This window comes from Hakea prostrata, chromosome 1 (genome assembly GCF_041222555.1).
Source record: "Hakea prostrata isolate BN-2017 chromosome 1, UWA_Hpros_2, whole genome shotgun sequence".
Classification (NCBI taxonomy): Eukaryota; Viridiplantae; Streptophyta; class Magnoliopsida; order Proteales; family Proteaceae; genus Hakea; species Hakea prostrata.
Genome location: NC_142600.1, coordinates 40,010,290 through 40,025,709, shown reverse-complemented (window position 1 = coordinate 40,025,709; position 15,420 = coordinate 40,010,290). Strand labels below are relative to the sequence as shown.

General features: G+C 39.7%; 1 protein-coding gene across 7 annotated transcripts in view; it reads left to right on the top strand.

Annotated features, from left to right (window-relative positions):
• Window positions 1–10,485: 10,485 nt before the first annotated feature.
• LOC149028944 (endonuclease 4-like) overlaps window positions 10,486–15,420 on the top strand; it is a 60,687-nt gene continuing 55,752 nt past the window's right edge. Inside the window, exons 1-2 of one of the 7 annotated variants that reach the window (XM_089139574.1) lie at window positions 10,486–10,579; window positions 11,032–11,141. In XM_089139574.1, the coding sequence (XP_088995700.1) occupies window positions 11,034–11,141 (108 nt within the window). In that variant the 5' untranslated portion in view covers window positions 10,486–10,579; window positions 11,032–11,033. The other 6 variants (XM_089139580.1, XM_089139563.1, XM_089139595.1 and 3 more) reach the window with 6 other exon arrangements.

Here is a 15,420-nt window from a genome sequence, read left to right as displayed (position 1 = left end):
CCAAGTTCCTAGGTATCTTTCGTTACCAAGCATTCTCTTTATTTCTTTCATAGATGGCACAACCAATTTAAAACATCACCCACCAAAGCATGCACCACACCATGCTATTTGGAACTTGGAACATTGTACAAATCATTCACAGTTCACAAATATCATTACATACCTCTAACAAAAAGCCATTTCTTCACCAACACAAGAAAACAAAAGAAAAAAATAAGCTTCCAACATAATGTCAATGCCTCATAACTTGATTAAAATTTTACCATCAGTATATACAAGAAAGGAAAGAACGCTAGACAAAAAAGTATCCAAAAACAGAATACCAGAACTATTAGCTACAATGCCATTTATTAGAAAGTTCTAGGAATAAATTTTGGAAAAGAAAATAGTGCACAGAGTCCTAAAAATCATATCTAAAGGGGAAAAAAACCTTTGGATGCTGACAGATGTGGCTTCAATGTTTGATTGTAGGTAGTAGCTTCTAAGGACTGCCCTGAAGTCACAAAATATACAGGATTGGTCTGTGCTCAAGCTCACAGACATTAACTAATACAAGACTTGTAGAAAACTTGGCATGACCCTGTTCGTCGCATGGTTGGTGGTGGAATGATCCGATACTTGAAGTCTCTCTCAAATTGGTCCATGACCATCTTCCTATGGGAATTATATTTTCCTAATATTATTATTCACTTTTCTATGCAGAGATCTATTGGTTTCCTTTCGAAATGCTACTGGACAAAAGCCTCAAAGAATCAAAGAGATCTTGAAATGCAAATAAGATGCATAGAACAAGGAACCAAAAAGTTTTTATTTATTTATTTATTATTGTTGGTAATACTCCATATATATCAATATTGTTTAATTGACGGGGGAAAGATTCCTTACCTGGATTCGCTTTCCCTTTTATGAAGTATTCGCAGCACATGGAACTTTATTTCGGCGAATTTCGCCGAAATATCGGCGAAATTCGCCCATATCGCCAGTGGGCGAAATAAAAAATGAATCGAAACCCGAGATTGCAACTTTTCGCCGGAAAATCGACGATTTTCCGGCGAAACCACGATTTTCTGGCGAAACTTCAAGATGTCGCCGGAAATTCGTCGGGGAAACTTCATCTTCATCGCTGCCGATCAATGAAAGCTTACGAATCCATAGCCTTTAGACCTTCCGGTGTTCTTATCTGTGATGATAACAGCTTCAAGAATATTCGTATCAGTCACCAAAAGGAGACCTGTATTGTGTGTAAGCCATCGCCCGTCGCTGAAAACGAACGAACATCGCTGCCTGATTGTTGAAGCTAAAGAAGAAGAAGAAAGAAAGAGAGAGCTTTGTCTGAACGATGGAGAGACTGACGATGGAGGTTTGAGATGGCGATGGAGAGACTGAGAAGAGGTCGGTTGCCGGAGATGGCGATGGCGATGGCGGTTTGAGATGGTTTCTGCACTTCGCCTGCGAGAAGAAATGAGAAAAAAAAAAAGCAATTAATGAAGAGTTCTGCGTTTGCTTCATTCTTACGTTAATGAATAATTAATAATAATTCTTATAACTTGTACAATACATCTCAGAAGTCAGAACCATAAATGCAAGTTTTGGTTTTTGCGAATTTCAAGATTCAAACTGCACTGTTTTTTAATAAACCTTTTAATGGCAGCGAAATCTCGCCAATTTTTCGGCTAGATTTCGCCATATCGCCCGGTTCGCTGGGTAGCGAACCGGGCGAGATTTTCGAAACTTCGTTCCTTGTCGCAGCAGAAGTCTAGATCCACGTTCTCGTTCAACCACCAAAGCTCTACCGGGGCGATTCCACAATCACTAGGAAAGGGAATGATATCCACAACCCAAATGCCGTGGATTAATGGAATGAAGATCAAAAATGAGGAAAGGAAAAAATTTCCAAGCCTGCGATTCTAAGAGAGAGGGAGAGAGAGATGGAGCCACCGTTTCTCAGAGATAAATCTCGTGCGAATGAATCACACACTTACTCACTAATGCGGTGGTTACCAAAATATATAACCCTATTTTGTAACCGCCCTAATAGTGAGTTTCCAATATTGCCCTTGGGCATTTAATTTATTAATCATATTAATAAATTCCAACAGCTCCCACTTGCACAAGGGCAAGTGTTAATCTTTCAATGTGTCCCAGACACACTTGTATATCCCAGATATACACATTCAATCTCTCTGCTATGTATCCCAGATACATAGACCTCTTGTGTCCCAGACACACATGTATATCCTAGATATACATATTCAATCTCTCTGTTATGTATCCCAGATACATAGACCTCTTGTGTCCTAGACACACATGTATATCCCAGATATACATATATAGTGATCTCTTCACTATGTATCCTAGATACATAGACCACCTGTGTCCCAGACACTAATATCCACAAGTCATACTGGCAAAATGGGTTGTGCGACCGGTGATATACCTGCACGTGTGAGCCCCAAACTAGAAACCTTCCCAGAAGGCCAGAATGGCACATCACTCATAGAAACAAATCAAATAAGCATTAGTATAACACAGTGTCCTAGGTTTATTCAAACTCACCAGACTAAAGGTATCTCGATCCCTCTGAGAGATCACCTTCTTGTCCTTAAAATGTTCACTACTGTAACACATACAGTTGGCGCCAGCAAACACTTTTTAGGGTGCAGTTAAATCAAACATTTCCTTTCGCCCCAGACCATCACTATACTTAGGATTGACTCCTTTCCCGGTAGTGCCCCTTTAGGTCGAATCAATCATGACCATAGGTAACACCCCAAAGTAGCCACATCAACCCTTCGTTTCATGATGTCATGGAAAGTCACTAAGAACACTAATGGACCATAAGGTCCAGGACTCACACAATGAGAGGAGCAGGGATCCATCCTCTCATTTTCAATGATCGCTAAGCACACATAGTATGATATACGTGCTATGGTGGAGCATTCTATATACAATAGAACGTATGTCCATCTCAACCAAGGTTCGATATGTCGACCCGTGTCGCCGTGTCAGACCCTGGCGACACGGCGACTCGGGCGACATGTCGCCTGAAGTCGATCGACATTTGGTTGTTGATTATGGGAACGGATTTGCTTCTTCTCTTTCTTTCTCATGCTCTGTTCCTGTCTTCCAGAATCAGAGCTCGCCATTAATGTCTTCTTCTTACTCCTCTGTGTCTTTGCATTTGCTGCAGGTAAGCAAACAAATTGGTGATCGATATGTGTCGTACCTTGCGTAGAACCAACAAACCTTATGGCATAGTAGGTGTGAGTGATTTGAGAGGATTTAACAAGAAGGGCAAGAATCTGGGTGGCTTCTTGGAGATCGTTTCAGAGGAGCAAAGAGAGAGAGAGGGGTTAGTGCTGGAGTTTGTTTTCTTTGCAAATTTTGTGAACGGAACAGTTTTGATTCTTGTGAATAGCCAGAATGGTTGCGGACAGGGGAAGTCGTTGAAATTAAGAGCTAGAGGTGACCGGTCATGGAATCTGATCGCCGTTGCTCGGAGGCGAAGAAGACCAAAAATCTTGAAATGGGTTTTGAGTCTTCCGACATAGTGCTTCGTTCAAGCCGATGGATCCAATTCATTTAGGTTTTAAAAAATCATCTGCAGGTTAGGGTTTTTATACTGGTTTTTTTCATTTTTTTCTTCGATCCGGAATTGGAGAAGATGTTGCAGCGATCGGTTCCGGCGCCATTCTTGACGAAAACTATCAGTTGGTGGAAGATCCAATCACCGACGACATGACCTCCTCTAGCTCCTGCAGTCCTGCTCCTCCACCAGCACAGACATCGACGCCAAGCACCGGCAGATTCCGAAGTGCGACAGGTCATCTTCGCCCGATGCATCGAAAAAGTCGACCATCGGCGATCACAGATTCTCGGCGATATATAGCCGATAAAATGTTGAGTCAGTGTCGCTGGGGGGTATCGTGTCGCCCTCCAGCGACACCTCGATATTTCACCCTGTGTCGGCGATAAATCGCCGACACAAGGAACCTTGATCTCAACACCATACAGGTCTTAGTCCAGTCGCAACCCCTTGCGCCTAACCCGAGTTTCTTTATTGTCGCCACCCTAGTGCCACATAAAGTACTCGCACCTGGCTCCTATAGGCAACATGAATAGTGGGAACATTCATGTCGATTCTCTTCACAATGGAGAAACTCATCTTGATTCCAAATCAAGGCGACATCATGATTACAAATTGACCTACACAAAGTCATTCACAATCCGTCTCATCTCTGCTCGCCTCTAAGGCGCCAAAGGCGAATGCTCGGTGTGAGTGAGCCATTCTATTGCCTATTGACATATCTTGTTTTATGCTAGAAAACACAATCACACAGAAAGTGAATAAAATAAATGCTGGAATGAACTCATATTACTCAATAATAAGAAAGTCTCAGTACAAAAATAAGTCACAATCTACGCAAGCCCAAGGATTTTACATGAGAAATAAAAACATCCTTAGCTATAGGTTTGGTAAGAGGGTCAGCTACCATCTGACTAGTAGATATATGCTTAAGTACAACTTTCTTCCTTGATGTAATGTCTCTAATAAAGTGATATCTCAATTGTATATGTTTGGTCTTCCCATTATACTTGGGGTCCTTGACATAGCTAAGAGTTGCCGTACTATCACAGTAGACAAGGGCAGCCTCTTTGGATGTCATCACAATCCCAGTATGTTGAAGGAATCTCCTCAACCAAACAGCCTCTTGAACTGCAACTGAGCATGCCACATACTCTGCTTTCATGGTCAAGAGGGATATACAAGTCTGCTTCTTGCTACACCACGAAATGGCCCCGCCATCCAGCAAGAAAGCATACCCAGAGGTTGATTTGCGCTCATCAATGTCTCCAGCCCAGTCGACATCACTATAGCCAACTAAGCGCAAATCCAATCCTTGGTAACACAACATGTAGTTACTCGTTCCTCTGAGATATCTCAATATCCTCTTGACTGCTTTCCAGTGCTCTATGCCTGGGTTTGATTGGTACCGACTAACCAAACCCACTGCATAACAAATATCTAGCCTAGTACACATCATAGCGTACATAAGGCTACCCACTGCACTGGAATATGGAACTCTTTCCATCTTGGTTTTCTCCTCTGGAGTCTTAGGACCCATATCAAGGCTCAAATGCAAACCCTTCTCCACTGGAGTATCATATGGTTTGCGAGTGTGCATCTGTATCTCGTCAAGACATTGTCAATATAGGTCTCTTGAGATAAACCCAGTAAACTCTTTTGCCTATTTCTGACAATCTTGACACCAAGCACATAGCTTGCTTCACCCATGTCCTTCATATCAAATACGGAGGACAACCATTTCTTAATGGTTTCCAATAGCTCCTTGCTATTGCTAGCCATAAGTATGTAATCTACGTACAGTGTCAGAATGACATAATTATTATCAGATCTCTTGTTGTAAACACAGTGGTCTTCCTCAAGCATGGAAAAACCATTTTCCATCATAGCTTGGTGGAAGTGCACATTCCACTGTCTAGATACTTGCTTTAAGCCATATATGGACTTCTTAAGCTTGCACACTTTGCGCTAAAGTCCATTTGCTTCAAAACCTTGAGGTTGATCCATATAGATCTCTTCCTCAAGTTCTCCATTGAGAAAAGCAGTTTTTACATCCATCTGATAAAGCTCCAAGTCCAACTGAGCAACAATGGCTAGTATGAGACGAATTGAGGCAAACCTAACCACAGGGGAAAAAGTTTCCTCATAATCAACGCCCTCTCGTTGGGTGTAGCCCTTAGCCACTAAACGAGCCTTGAATCTCTCAATAGATCCATCCGCCTTTCTTTTGATCTTGAGAACCCACTTGTTCCCAATTGCCTTTCGGCCTGGCGGCAAGTCAACCAAGTCCCAGACATGATTAACTTTCATTGACTCCAACTCTTCCTTTATTGCTTTCAACCATTCATTTGAGCTTGACCCCGCAAGAGCTTCCTGCACGCTCTTTGGTTCATGCTCATCGACTGAAGTCATCTCACAGTTGATCTCTTCAGGAGTTACCATGTAGGCTTCTTCCTCTATGTCGAAACGTTGACGAGGAACTAGCCCGCGCCCACTACGGCGCAAGTGCATGTCAAATCGCTCACCGTCTAAGGTAGCTATCACATCTGCACTCCCACTCCCACTCCCACTAGGATCTTCTGGATGAACCCCAGGTTTATTATCCAGAATCTGAATCCTTGGAGTGACAAGACCACTATCTTGTATCTCAAAGAATTCCGATGATTCTTTGTTAACTCCTGAAAGAGATGGAAAATCATTCTCCAAGAATGTTGCATCCCTAGACTCAAGTTCCGTTCTCCTCTCATTCTCATCTAGTCCAATGAAGACATGGCCCTTTGAGGGTTCAGAATATTTCACAAAGATAAGCTTTCGATACTGGTGAGAAGTAGAGTGAACATATGCTGCACATCCCCATGCACGCAAGTAACTCAAATATGGCTTCCTTCCGGTCCACAACTCATATGGTGTGGAAGGAACCGATTTGGTTGGAACTCTATTGAGGATATAGGCCGAGTCAAGCAAAGCATCTCCCCAATAAGAGATGGGTAGATTTGTCTGCGCTATCATGGATCTCACCATGTCTAGCAAGGTTCTATTCCTCCTCTCAGCAACCCCATTTTGCTGTGGAGTCCCTGGAATAGTAAGTTGTCTAGATATCCCCTTTTCATCACATAACCCTTTGAACATATCGGAGAGATACTCTCTACCTCTATCCGTTCTAAGAGTTTAATCCTTTTATCTAACTGATTCTCAACTAAGCTCATGAATTTCTTAAAACATTCCAAAGCTTCTGACTTATGAGAAATTAGATAAATGTGACCATACCGTGTATAGTCATCTATGAATGTGATGAAATAAGACTGTCCTTTTCTAGTATGCACATTCATGGGTCCACACACATCTGAATGGATAAGTTCTAAAGGAAGAGAGGCTCTCAAAGCCTTTTTAAATGGTTTTCTAGTTGCTTTTCCTGCTAGACATGACTCACAGATTGGCAAATCAGATAGTGAACCTTGGCCTAAGAGACCTTCTCTTGCCAACCTGTTCATCCTATCTAAGCCAATATGTCCTAATCTAGCATGCCACAAATTAGAATCAATACACACAGTATTTTGGCAAACAAAAGCACTACTAGAATTAAATGAATAATCAATTGTATCCAATACAATGAAACCATTCAGAAGAAAACCATAACCATAAACTGTATCACCCAGATACAAAACCAAAGAATTGTTTTCAAATACAACTCTAAAACCATGTCTCATAAACCACTCTTGTTTTTGTTCCCACCTCTGTTACTTTGCCTAGACCACTGAGGTTGAGCTCTCTCCTTCTTGTGCTTGAAGCCTGCACCCTTACTAGTGCTTGCTTCAGCAGCAACTACTTTAGTGTGAGGGACATCGGCCAACATCCGATCCTCCTCTAGCTCAAGGTGCTTGGCAGCTTGATCAAATGTCTTGACCTCATCAGTATTAGTCAAGAAGATCTTCATATGCTCCCAAGACTTAGGCAATGACCTGATGATGCAGAGACTTGCTCCTCATCAGTCTTCTGGCGCCCACATGCGCTCAACTCACTAATCATGTTAGACATGATGGTTATATGCTGCCTCATGGTGTGACCCTAGCTCATCTTATAACTGTCAAATGTGAGTCTGAGCTGGCGGCCTCTTGTGGTGGAAGTCCCTCCGTACTGGAACTTCACAACTTCCCACAAAGACTTTGCAGTCCTATGCTTCTCAAACCAAAGCATCAGGTCATTCCTTATGGTCTTAGGATACTAATCCTACCTACTCGGTATTTCCTCTTCCAGGCATTGTAAAGCTCAAGGTTCCTGCAATACTATGCAGTGGTACCTTCCTCAGGTGGGGACATGGTCTAGTTTACGGTTTCCAGCATGTTCTGTTCTTCTAGGAGATACTGCACCTTTCGGTGCCAAAGGTCATAATACCTCTTATTTGGTTTATCTCCTTTCGCGAAGTTAGCAACAATGCTCTTGGTAGCAGCCATTTATTCTAGAGACATTACATACTAGGATGAGTTCAACTATTCTAGCATAAAACACAACTCAAGCAACAACAAATCGCACTAGCATAGTCAACCTATGGGATAAGCATTTAAACCAAAAGAGATGCTCACAAACATTCAATCAAATTCTCATGCAAACCCACATAGACTTATACACTAGTTTCATTTTGTGCAAGAAACATGATTGATAGACCCATATATAAAAAATAGTTTTATTAAAATAAAACATGCAATCATGTTAAAGCTATGAGGTGGTTCACACAGAACACTTCTACCTCATTAGCTCCCACTAGGCCCCATTAGGCCCTCAATGCCCAAACACCACACAGATTGTCGGGCCATTGGTGTCTAGTAAGTTAGAAACACATTCTGAACTGGACAGACCAATATCCAAAAAAATCCATCTCCCAGACAGACTGCCGTCTGCCTTTTATGCCCAGACGGATGATCGTCTGCCCAGACGGAAAATCCGTCTAGCATTCTGTGACCAGACGGATGACCGTCTCCCAGACGGAAATTCCGCCTGGGTCACTGTGACCAGTCTGATAATAGACGGACAACCGTCTGGCCAGACGGTCCTGGTCAAGCGGTCGTCCGTCTGGTCCACAGTGACCAAAAAACGGCGATTTTTCAATTTTTCTTGAGCGAAATTTAAAAAAAAAAAAAGAAAACACGTTTTTTTCACCCAAAAAATACATGAAAAAATCCAGCATTAATTATTAAACAAAAATAATTATCATCATGGATTATCAATTCATGCAAATCTTCATTAGGGAAATTCACAAGGATCCTCCCACACGGATCCGAACCCAAAACCCTATCAATTCTCCCATGGGTTTCGTATTAAACCCTGGATTCTCCATAAACCCTTGATCCTCCCATTGGATCCATACAATAAAATTAAACAATGGGGAGGAACAAAAACCGTGGGAACCAATGGCTCTGATGCCAATGTTGGTAATACTCCATATATATCAATATAGTTTAATTGACGGGGGAAAGATTCCTTACCTGGATTCAATTTCCCTTTTATGAAGTATTCGCAGCAGAAGTCTAGATCCACGTTCTCGTTCAACCACCAAAGCTCTACCTGGGCGATTCCACAATCACTAGGAAAGGGAATGATATCCACAACCCAAATGCCGTGGATTAATGGAATGAAGATCAAAAACGATGAAAGGAAAAAATTTCCAAGCCTGCGATTCTAAGAGAGAGGGAGAGAGAGATGGAGCCGCCGTTTCTCAGAGATAAATCTCGTGCGAATGAATCACACACTTACTCACTAATGCGGTGGTTACCAAAATATATAACCCTATTTTGTAACCGCCCTAATAGTGAGTTTCCAATATTGCCCTTGGGCATTTAATTTATTAATCATATTAATAAATTCCAACAATTATTATTATCAAGGAGATCATGAAATCCAAATAAGATGCATAGAACAAGGAAGAAAAAGGCTAATTAGTTTTAAGTAACAATGAAGTTTGTCTTTGAGGATAAAAAGCCAACCTGTACAAATCACTTTTTATTTAGTTTTAGTAAAATAAAAAGCCAGACTCAACCTATTGTGTTCAACAAAACCAACTTGTACATAAAGTGATGCAGATGAAATGTTACCTCTAAACTGAAGTCAGTTATCTGAAGAAGAGAGATCGAGAAGAATAACGAAGTGTTGTTGTGGGTTTATCACAGAAGGTTTTGAATTTGAGGGATTTTGAGGGTTTCTTCTTCTTCAAAGTGCAGGAACCTTACACAACTCGAACTAGGGCTGTTGTTTCTTCTGCTTCGACTTCGTTCTCAACAGGAACCAGATTTCTTCTTCTTCTTCTTTGTTCTCAACTAACACCAACTGCTGTTCTTCTTCTTCTCTCCTTCGATTTCTTGCTTGCTTGCTGTTCTTCTCTCGTTCGATTTTCATTCAGAGCTCCATTTCCTTTCTGACGCACAAATGAGACTGGCGGTGAAAGATGATGTTTTGTGTATTTCAAAAGATTTTGAAAATTGAAAGTTGGTTTTGGTGTTTAAAATTCGTATATATGTATTCTGTTTAAAACGTATTAACCATTATGTATTGAATACTAGTATATAACCCACTCGAACTGCCCAACTTGGACCGTCAAGGATAATGTTGGACCGAACCAAACCCACAAAACCCATGCCTTTAAGAGGTTTTATTGATTTTTTTAATTGAGGGATAATGCGCAGCATTTGTTAGGCACTTCTGAAGCAAAATTGCACAAAGATTACTAACTTCGCACTAAGATTACTAACTTTTCAACGTTCAACCGAAAGGACTAATTCCTCAACTTTCTAGGGAGTTGAGAATTAACGGACTATTTACCAAAAACAAAAAAAAATTACGGACAACCCACTTGGTCAGAAGGGAGTTGGGGTGAGGTAACGGTTGAGATAACCTGACACGTGGGTCTTAAAATAATGCTTGGAAGCGGAAAGTGAGGGAAATGTTGAAGTGCTGAAGAAGTAACCCAGCCAGCGCTTTCTTCTTCTGGTACTGCAGGCAACAGTAAGGTTCCAAAGCATCCAGTTAAGCTTAATTCAAAGCTGTTAAGCTTAATTCAAAGCTGTTTATTAGATATCGTGGTCTTTCCTTTTGATTTCAGATATTTTCTTATCTTCTAGATCTTCAAGTTCAAAATTGGTTGATTTAGAATCATTTCGGATTGTGAAACTGAGACTAGTTTCTCCCAATCCATAATGAGGTTACGCTGTTATTCTGCTGCACCTGAGCTTCTAGTGCAATATTAGAGGGTATAATCAACAGAAACACATTTTTCAAAGAGAATATTTGACAATCTAATGCAATTTTTTTTTTATCTAAACCCTCATATGCGTGATCGTTCCTGTTTGTGAACTTAACGGGATGAGCTGAGTTTGGAGATTTCTTGTGATAGAATTTGTAAAATTTCTAAATGTAGGAAATTTTGTATTTATTTCTGAATTTTCCTTTAACAGCAGAAATGGTGTGTTTCTCTGCTGTTGGACGTGTGGTTTTGCTTCTGCAGTTACTTCCAGGAATTCTAGCTTGGGGAAAGGAAGGACACTATGCTATATGCAAAATAGCTGAGGTAAAACATCTGAAATGTCTATAATTACCCATGGATTTTGTTGTTGTGGTCTAGCTTACTGTTTCCTCGCCTCAATATTTTTAGCTTTAAGAGGATGCATCTGTGTTGAAACCATTCCTGATGCAACCTTCTTTCCATAAATGAATGGGTAGAATAAATTTTCTCCTAAAAGTCTGGAGCTGTCACAATAGGGGGAATGCTCCCTATTATGCTATGAGCTGTAGTTTGGTTTTGTTTGTTTAGTTAGTTGTCTGTTATGAGTTGAACTCTTAATTTATTTCCTTTCGTAGTTAAGCATCAGCGCTTTAGTAGGATTCCTGTTAATAGAAAGGCAAGTGTGGATTGCGGAAGCAGCAGCCTCACTCTGCTTGCTTTGTTTGCTGTCCTCATCAAGTATGCTAAGAAAGCTAAAGCATGATAGCATGCCCTCCATTTTATCGTTTGACTCATTTACAAAAGTGTGACATTCCATGAAGACAGAATTTGGATTGTTCAAGTAATGGTTTACTGGCTGATGAATGAGTGGATCCTCCTAGTAGCTCACTTAAGATTGGGTGGACCCCCTTACGCTTTTCGAATTCAGGAGTATAAACCATACTCTGAAATTTGTCGACTTTCTAATTTGCTTTGGCACTATAAAAAAGGACAAACCATGTTATGAAGTCTGAATATATTGTGGTTCAGCAGATCATCTCCCCAATCATTCTACAACAACAAGCTGTTCCCAACTAAAAGAGATTAATTGCATAGATTCTTACCTTTTTTACAGCTCTCTTTGAGGCCATACTAGATACAAGGCCTAAGCTATGTAAACCCTCTTTCACCTCATCTCTTAAGGTTATCTTAGGTATGCCCCTAGTTTCTAATTCTTTCAATTTGGATTAAATCGCTTTTCTGTACAAGGGCATTTACAGGCCTCAGTTGAATGTGGTCGTGCCACCTCAAATGTTTTTCTTATAGTTTATCATTCATCGGAGCTACTCCAGGACTAGCACTAATACGGTCATTCCTTATCTTATTCTTCTTAGTTTTGCCACTCATCCATCTTAGCATCTTCATTTCTTCTACACCGATTTTATCTATATAATGCTTTTTAACAACCCAACACTCTGCACCGTACATCATACCTAGTCATATGACGGTTTTATAAAATTTTTCATTGAGCTTTAAAGGAATACGTCGATCACACATGACTCTAGATGCACCTCTCCACTTCATCCACCTTATTTTAATTATTTGGGAAACATCATCTCTATACCACATTTTTTATTTATGATTGAGCCAAGGTACCTAAAATAATCGGTTTGTGGAATCTCCTTCTCATCATGTTTCACTACCTCATCATCCGCCCTATCAAGACCAGAGTTACACTCTAGATATTCCGTCTTCATTCTACTTAGTGTAAAGCCTTAAATTCCTAAGTTGCTCTCAATGATTCTAATATGGATTTAATCCCTACTTATGTCTTATTTATTATAACAATGTCATTAGCAAAAAACATACACCAAATAACCTCATCTTGAATGTCTTTGATTATCCATTATATGTGCAAATAAATGTGGGCTTAAAGCTAATCCTTGATGTAGCCCAACTGTAGTAGGAAATTTATCACCTTGTTTCCCCACCATTCTTACACTTGTCTCTGAAAAACTATGTCTGCATTTTTACTCGTAACATTTATTTTCTTTAGTACTTGTGGAGTTAACACTCTAGGGACTCTATCGTAAGCTTTTTCTAGTTCAGTAAAGACCATATGAAGATTTTCTATGCAGTCTCTACACCTTTCCATAAGCATCCTAACATGATAAGTAGCTTCCATTGTAGATCTTCCTGGAATAAAGCCAAATTGGTTTTCACAATACTGGTTACTTGTCTCAAACAGATTTCAATTTACTCTCAAACATAATTTCAAAGTATGGCTCATTAGTTTAGTGCCTCTCTAGATACTGCAACTTTGAATATTCCTTTGTTTTTGTAAATTGGAACCATGATCCTTCTCCTCCGTTCACTAACATTTTCCTTGTGCTCATAATCTTTTTAAACAAACTTGGTTAATGAAGCTAGCCAATAAGTCCCTAAACTCTTTCATATTTCTATTGGGATTTCATTGAGACCTTGTGCCTTGTTACTTTCATCCTCCTTGGAGCTTCTTTTACTTTGGAGATTGAAATTCTTCGTGTATATGTTCAAAAATTGGTGTCATAGCAAATGGTGTGATTCTCCAAATCATAGATAGTTGAAGTATGCTCGTTTAGTAGACTTGAGAAATAGATTTCCCATCTGTCCCATTATTCTCTCTTCAAAATTGCAGGTACTTATTTCGGGTTTTGATTTTTTTACGTCCTTGTTTGGTTATTTGACTTATTCTAGTAAAATCCACTAGTTTGTGCTTCTTGGTGAATGTGGAAGGAAATAACAAATTAGTGACAAATATTGCTTTATTCATCATGTGACCACAAATGACCAAACAATTTGCTGTTTCTGGGAATTTCAGCTTCTTCTCCCTCACAACCTCCCATAAGAAAAAAAAAGGAGAAAGAAAAAGAAAAAGAAAAGTTTCTTTTAAGAAATTTGATTGAGACTTCCTTGTATTTTTCATTTCTTCCGCTGTAAATGTTTGCAACATGGATGAATGTTTTTACCATTTGAAGAGATGTATCTAATTTATTGATGCCTATCAATATATACTAAACAAGAAGTTCAAAATTTTTGATTTCATAAAGAAGTTTGGTAGTACAGTGAAAATTGCCAGTTGCCCTCTTGTATTTGCATGCTCATTTAAATTTTTCTTTGAAAAACTTCCTATAAAACATTGAAATTGAATGTTTAGCCTGTAACAATTCTTGTGCAGGATTATGAATTGTGATTCTGAACAAGTCAATTTATTTTTTCAAAAATCTGCAGGAATTTTATGGAAATGATACTGGACCTGTATGTCTAATATAATAGGGCCTTATACAAAATTCAGCTGATAAAATTCCTAAAATGGACTTAGCCAGTGCATGAAGTTCCCATCGCTATGGGGGTTTGGGAAGTGTTATCCATGGATATTCAGTGGCTAATGTGTTGAGTAGAAAATCACATGGATATTCTGTAGCATTGATAACCAGTCAGCCACATATCATTGAAGATGCTAGGAAGTTGGCCTAGGGTTATGATTAGGGATGCTACAGTTTATGTGGCAAGTTTGACTGTTTGACCCTCTATTTTTGGAAGGATAAGGGAGGAGCAAAAGAAGAATGTACAAAATAAAGGAGAGGATGCAAGATAATAAATGGGCAGATTTTAACCTTGATTTAGAAGGAACTGTGAGGTACAAGAATAGACTCTGAGTACCAGATAAAGGAGAACTAAAACAAGAACTGATGATGGAAGCTCACAACACCCCGTATACAATACATCCTGGTGGTACAAAGATGTATTGAGACTTGAAGGAGTACTTCTGGTGGAACAATATGAAAAGGGAGATAGTGGAGTATGTTCAAAAATGCATGACTTGTTAGCTAGTAAAGGCTTAGTTAGTAAAGGCTTAGTACTAACCACCCTTAGGTTTGCTCAACCTCTGGATATACCTGAGTGGAAGTGGGAACACATCACCATGGATTTTGTTACCTCTTTACCAAGGACTCCACAAGGCTATAATGTTATTTGGGTAATTGTGGATAGACTAACCAAGTCATCTCATTTCTTACCCATCTTGATTGACCTCTCCCTAGACAAATTGGCCAAGCTATATGTGAAGGAGATTGTGAAGTTGCATAAAGTACCTATCTTTATAGTATTAAACTATGATCCTAGATTTACTTCTGGATGTTGGAAGAGTCTACAATAGGCATTGGGCACTCAACTAAACTTTAGCACAACTTTCCATCCTCAAATTGATGGACAATCTGAAAGGACAATTCAAATATTGGAGGATATGCTTAGGGCTTGTGTGATTGACTTTAAGAGAAGCTGAAGTGATCATTTGTATCTAGTGGATTTCACTTATAACAATAGCTACTAGTCTAGTATTGGAATGACACGTTATGAGGCATTGCATGGGAGGAAGCGTAGATCTCAAATATGCTATAGTGAAGATGGAATCAAGCATTGGGCTAGACCTAATACAACATACTTGCGAGAAGATAGAAATAATCCAAAGGAGAATGAAGGCCGCTTAAAAGAGACAAAAAAGTTATGCAAATGTTAGAAGGAAGCCCTTAGAATTTGAGGTGGGCGATAAAGTTTTCTTGAAAGTGGGACTGATGAAGGGTGCTATAAGATTCTACAAAAAAGA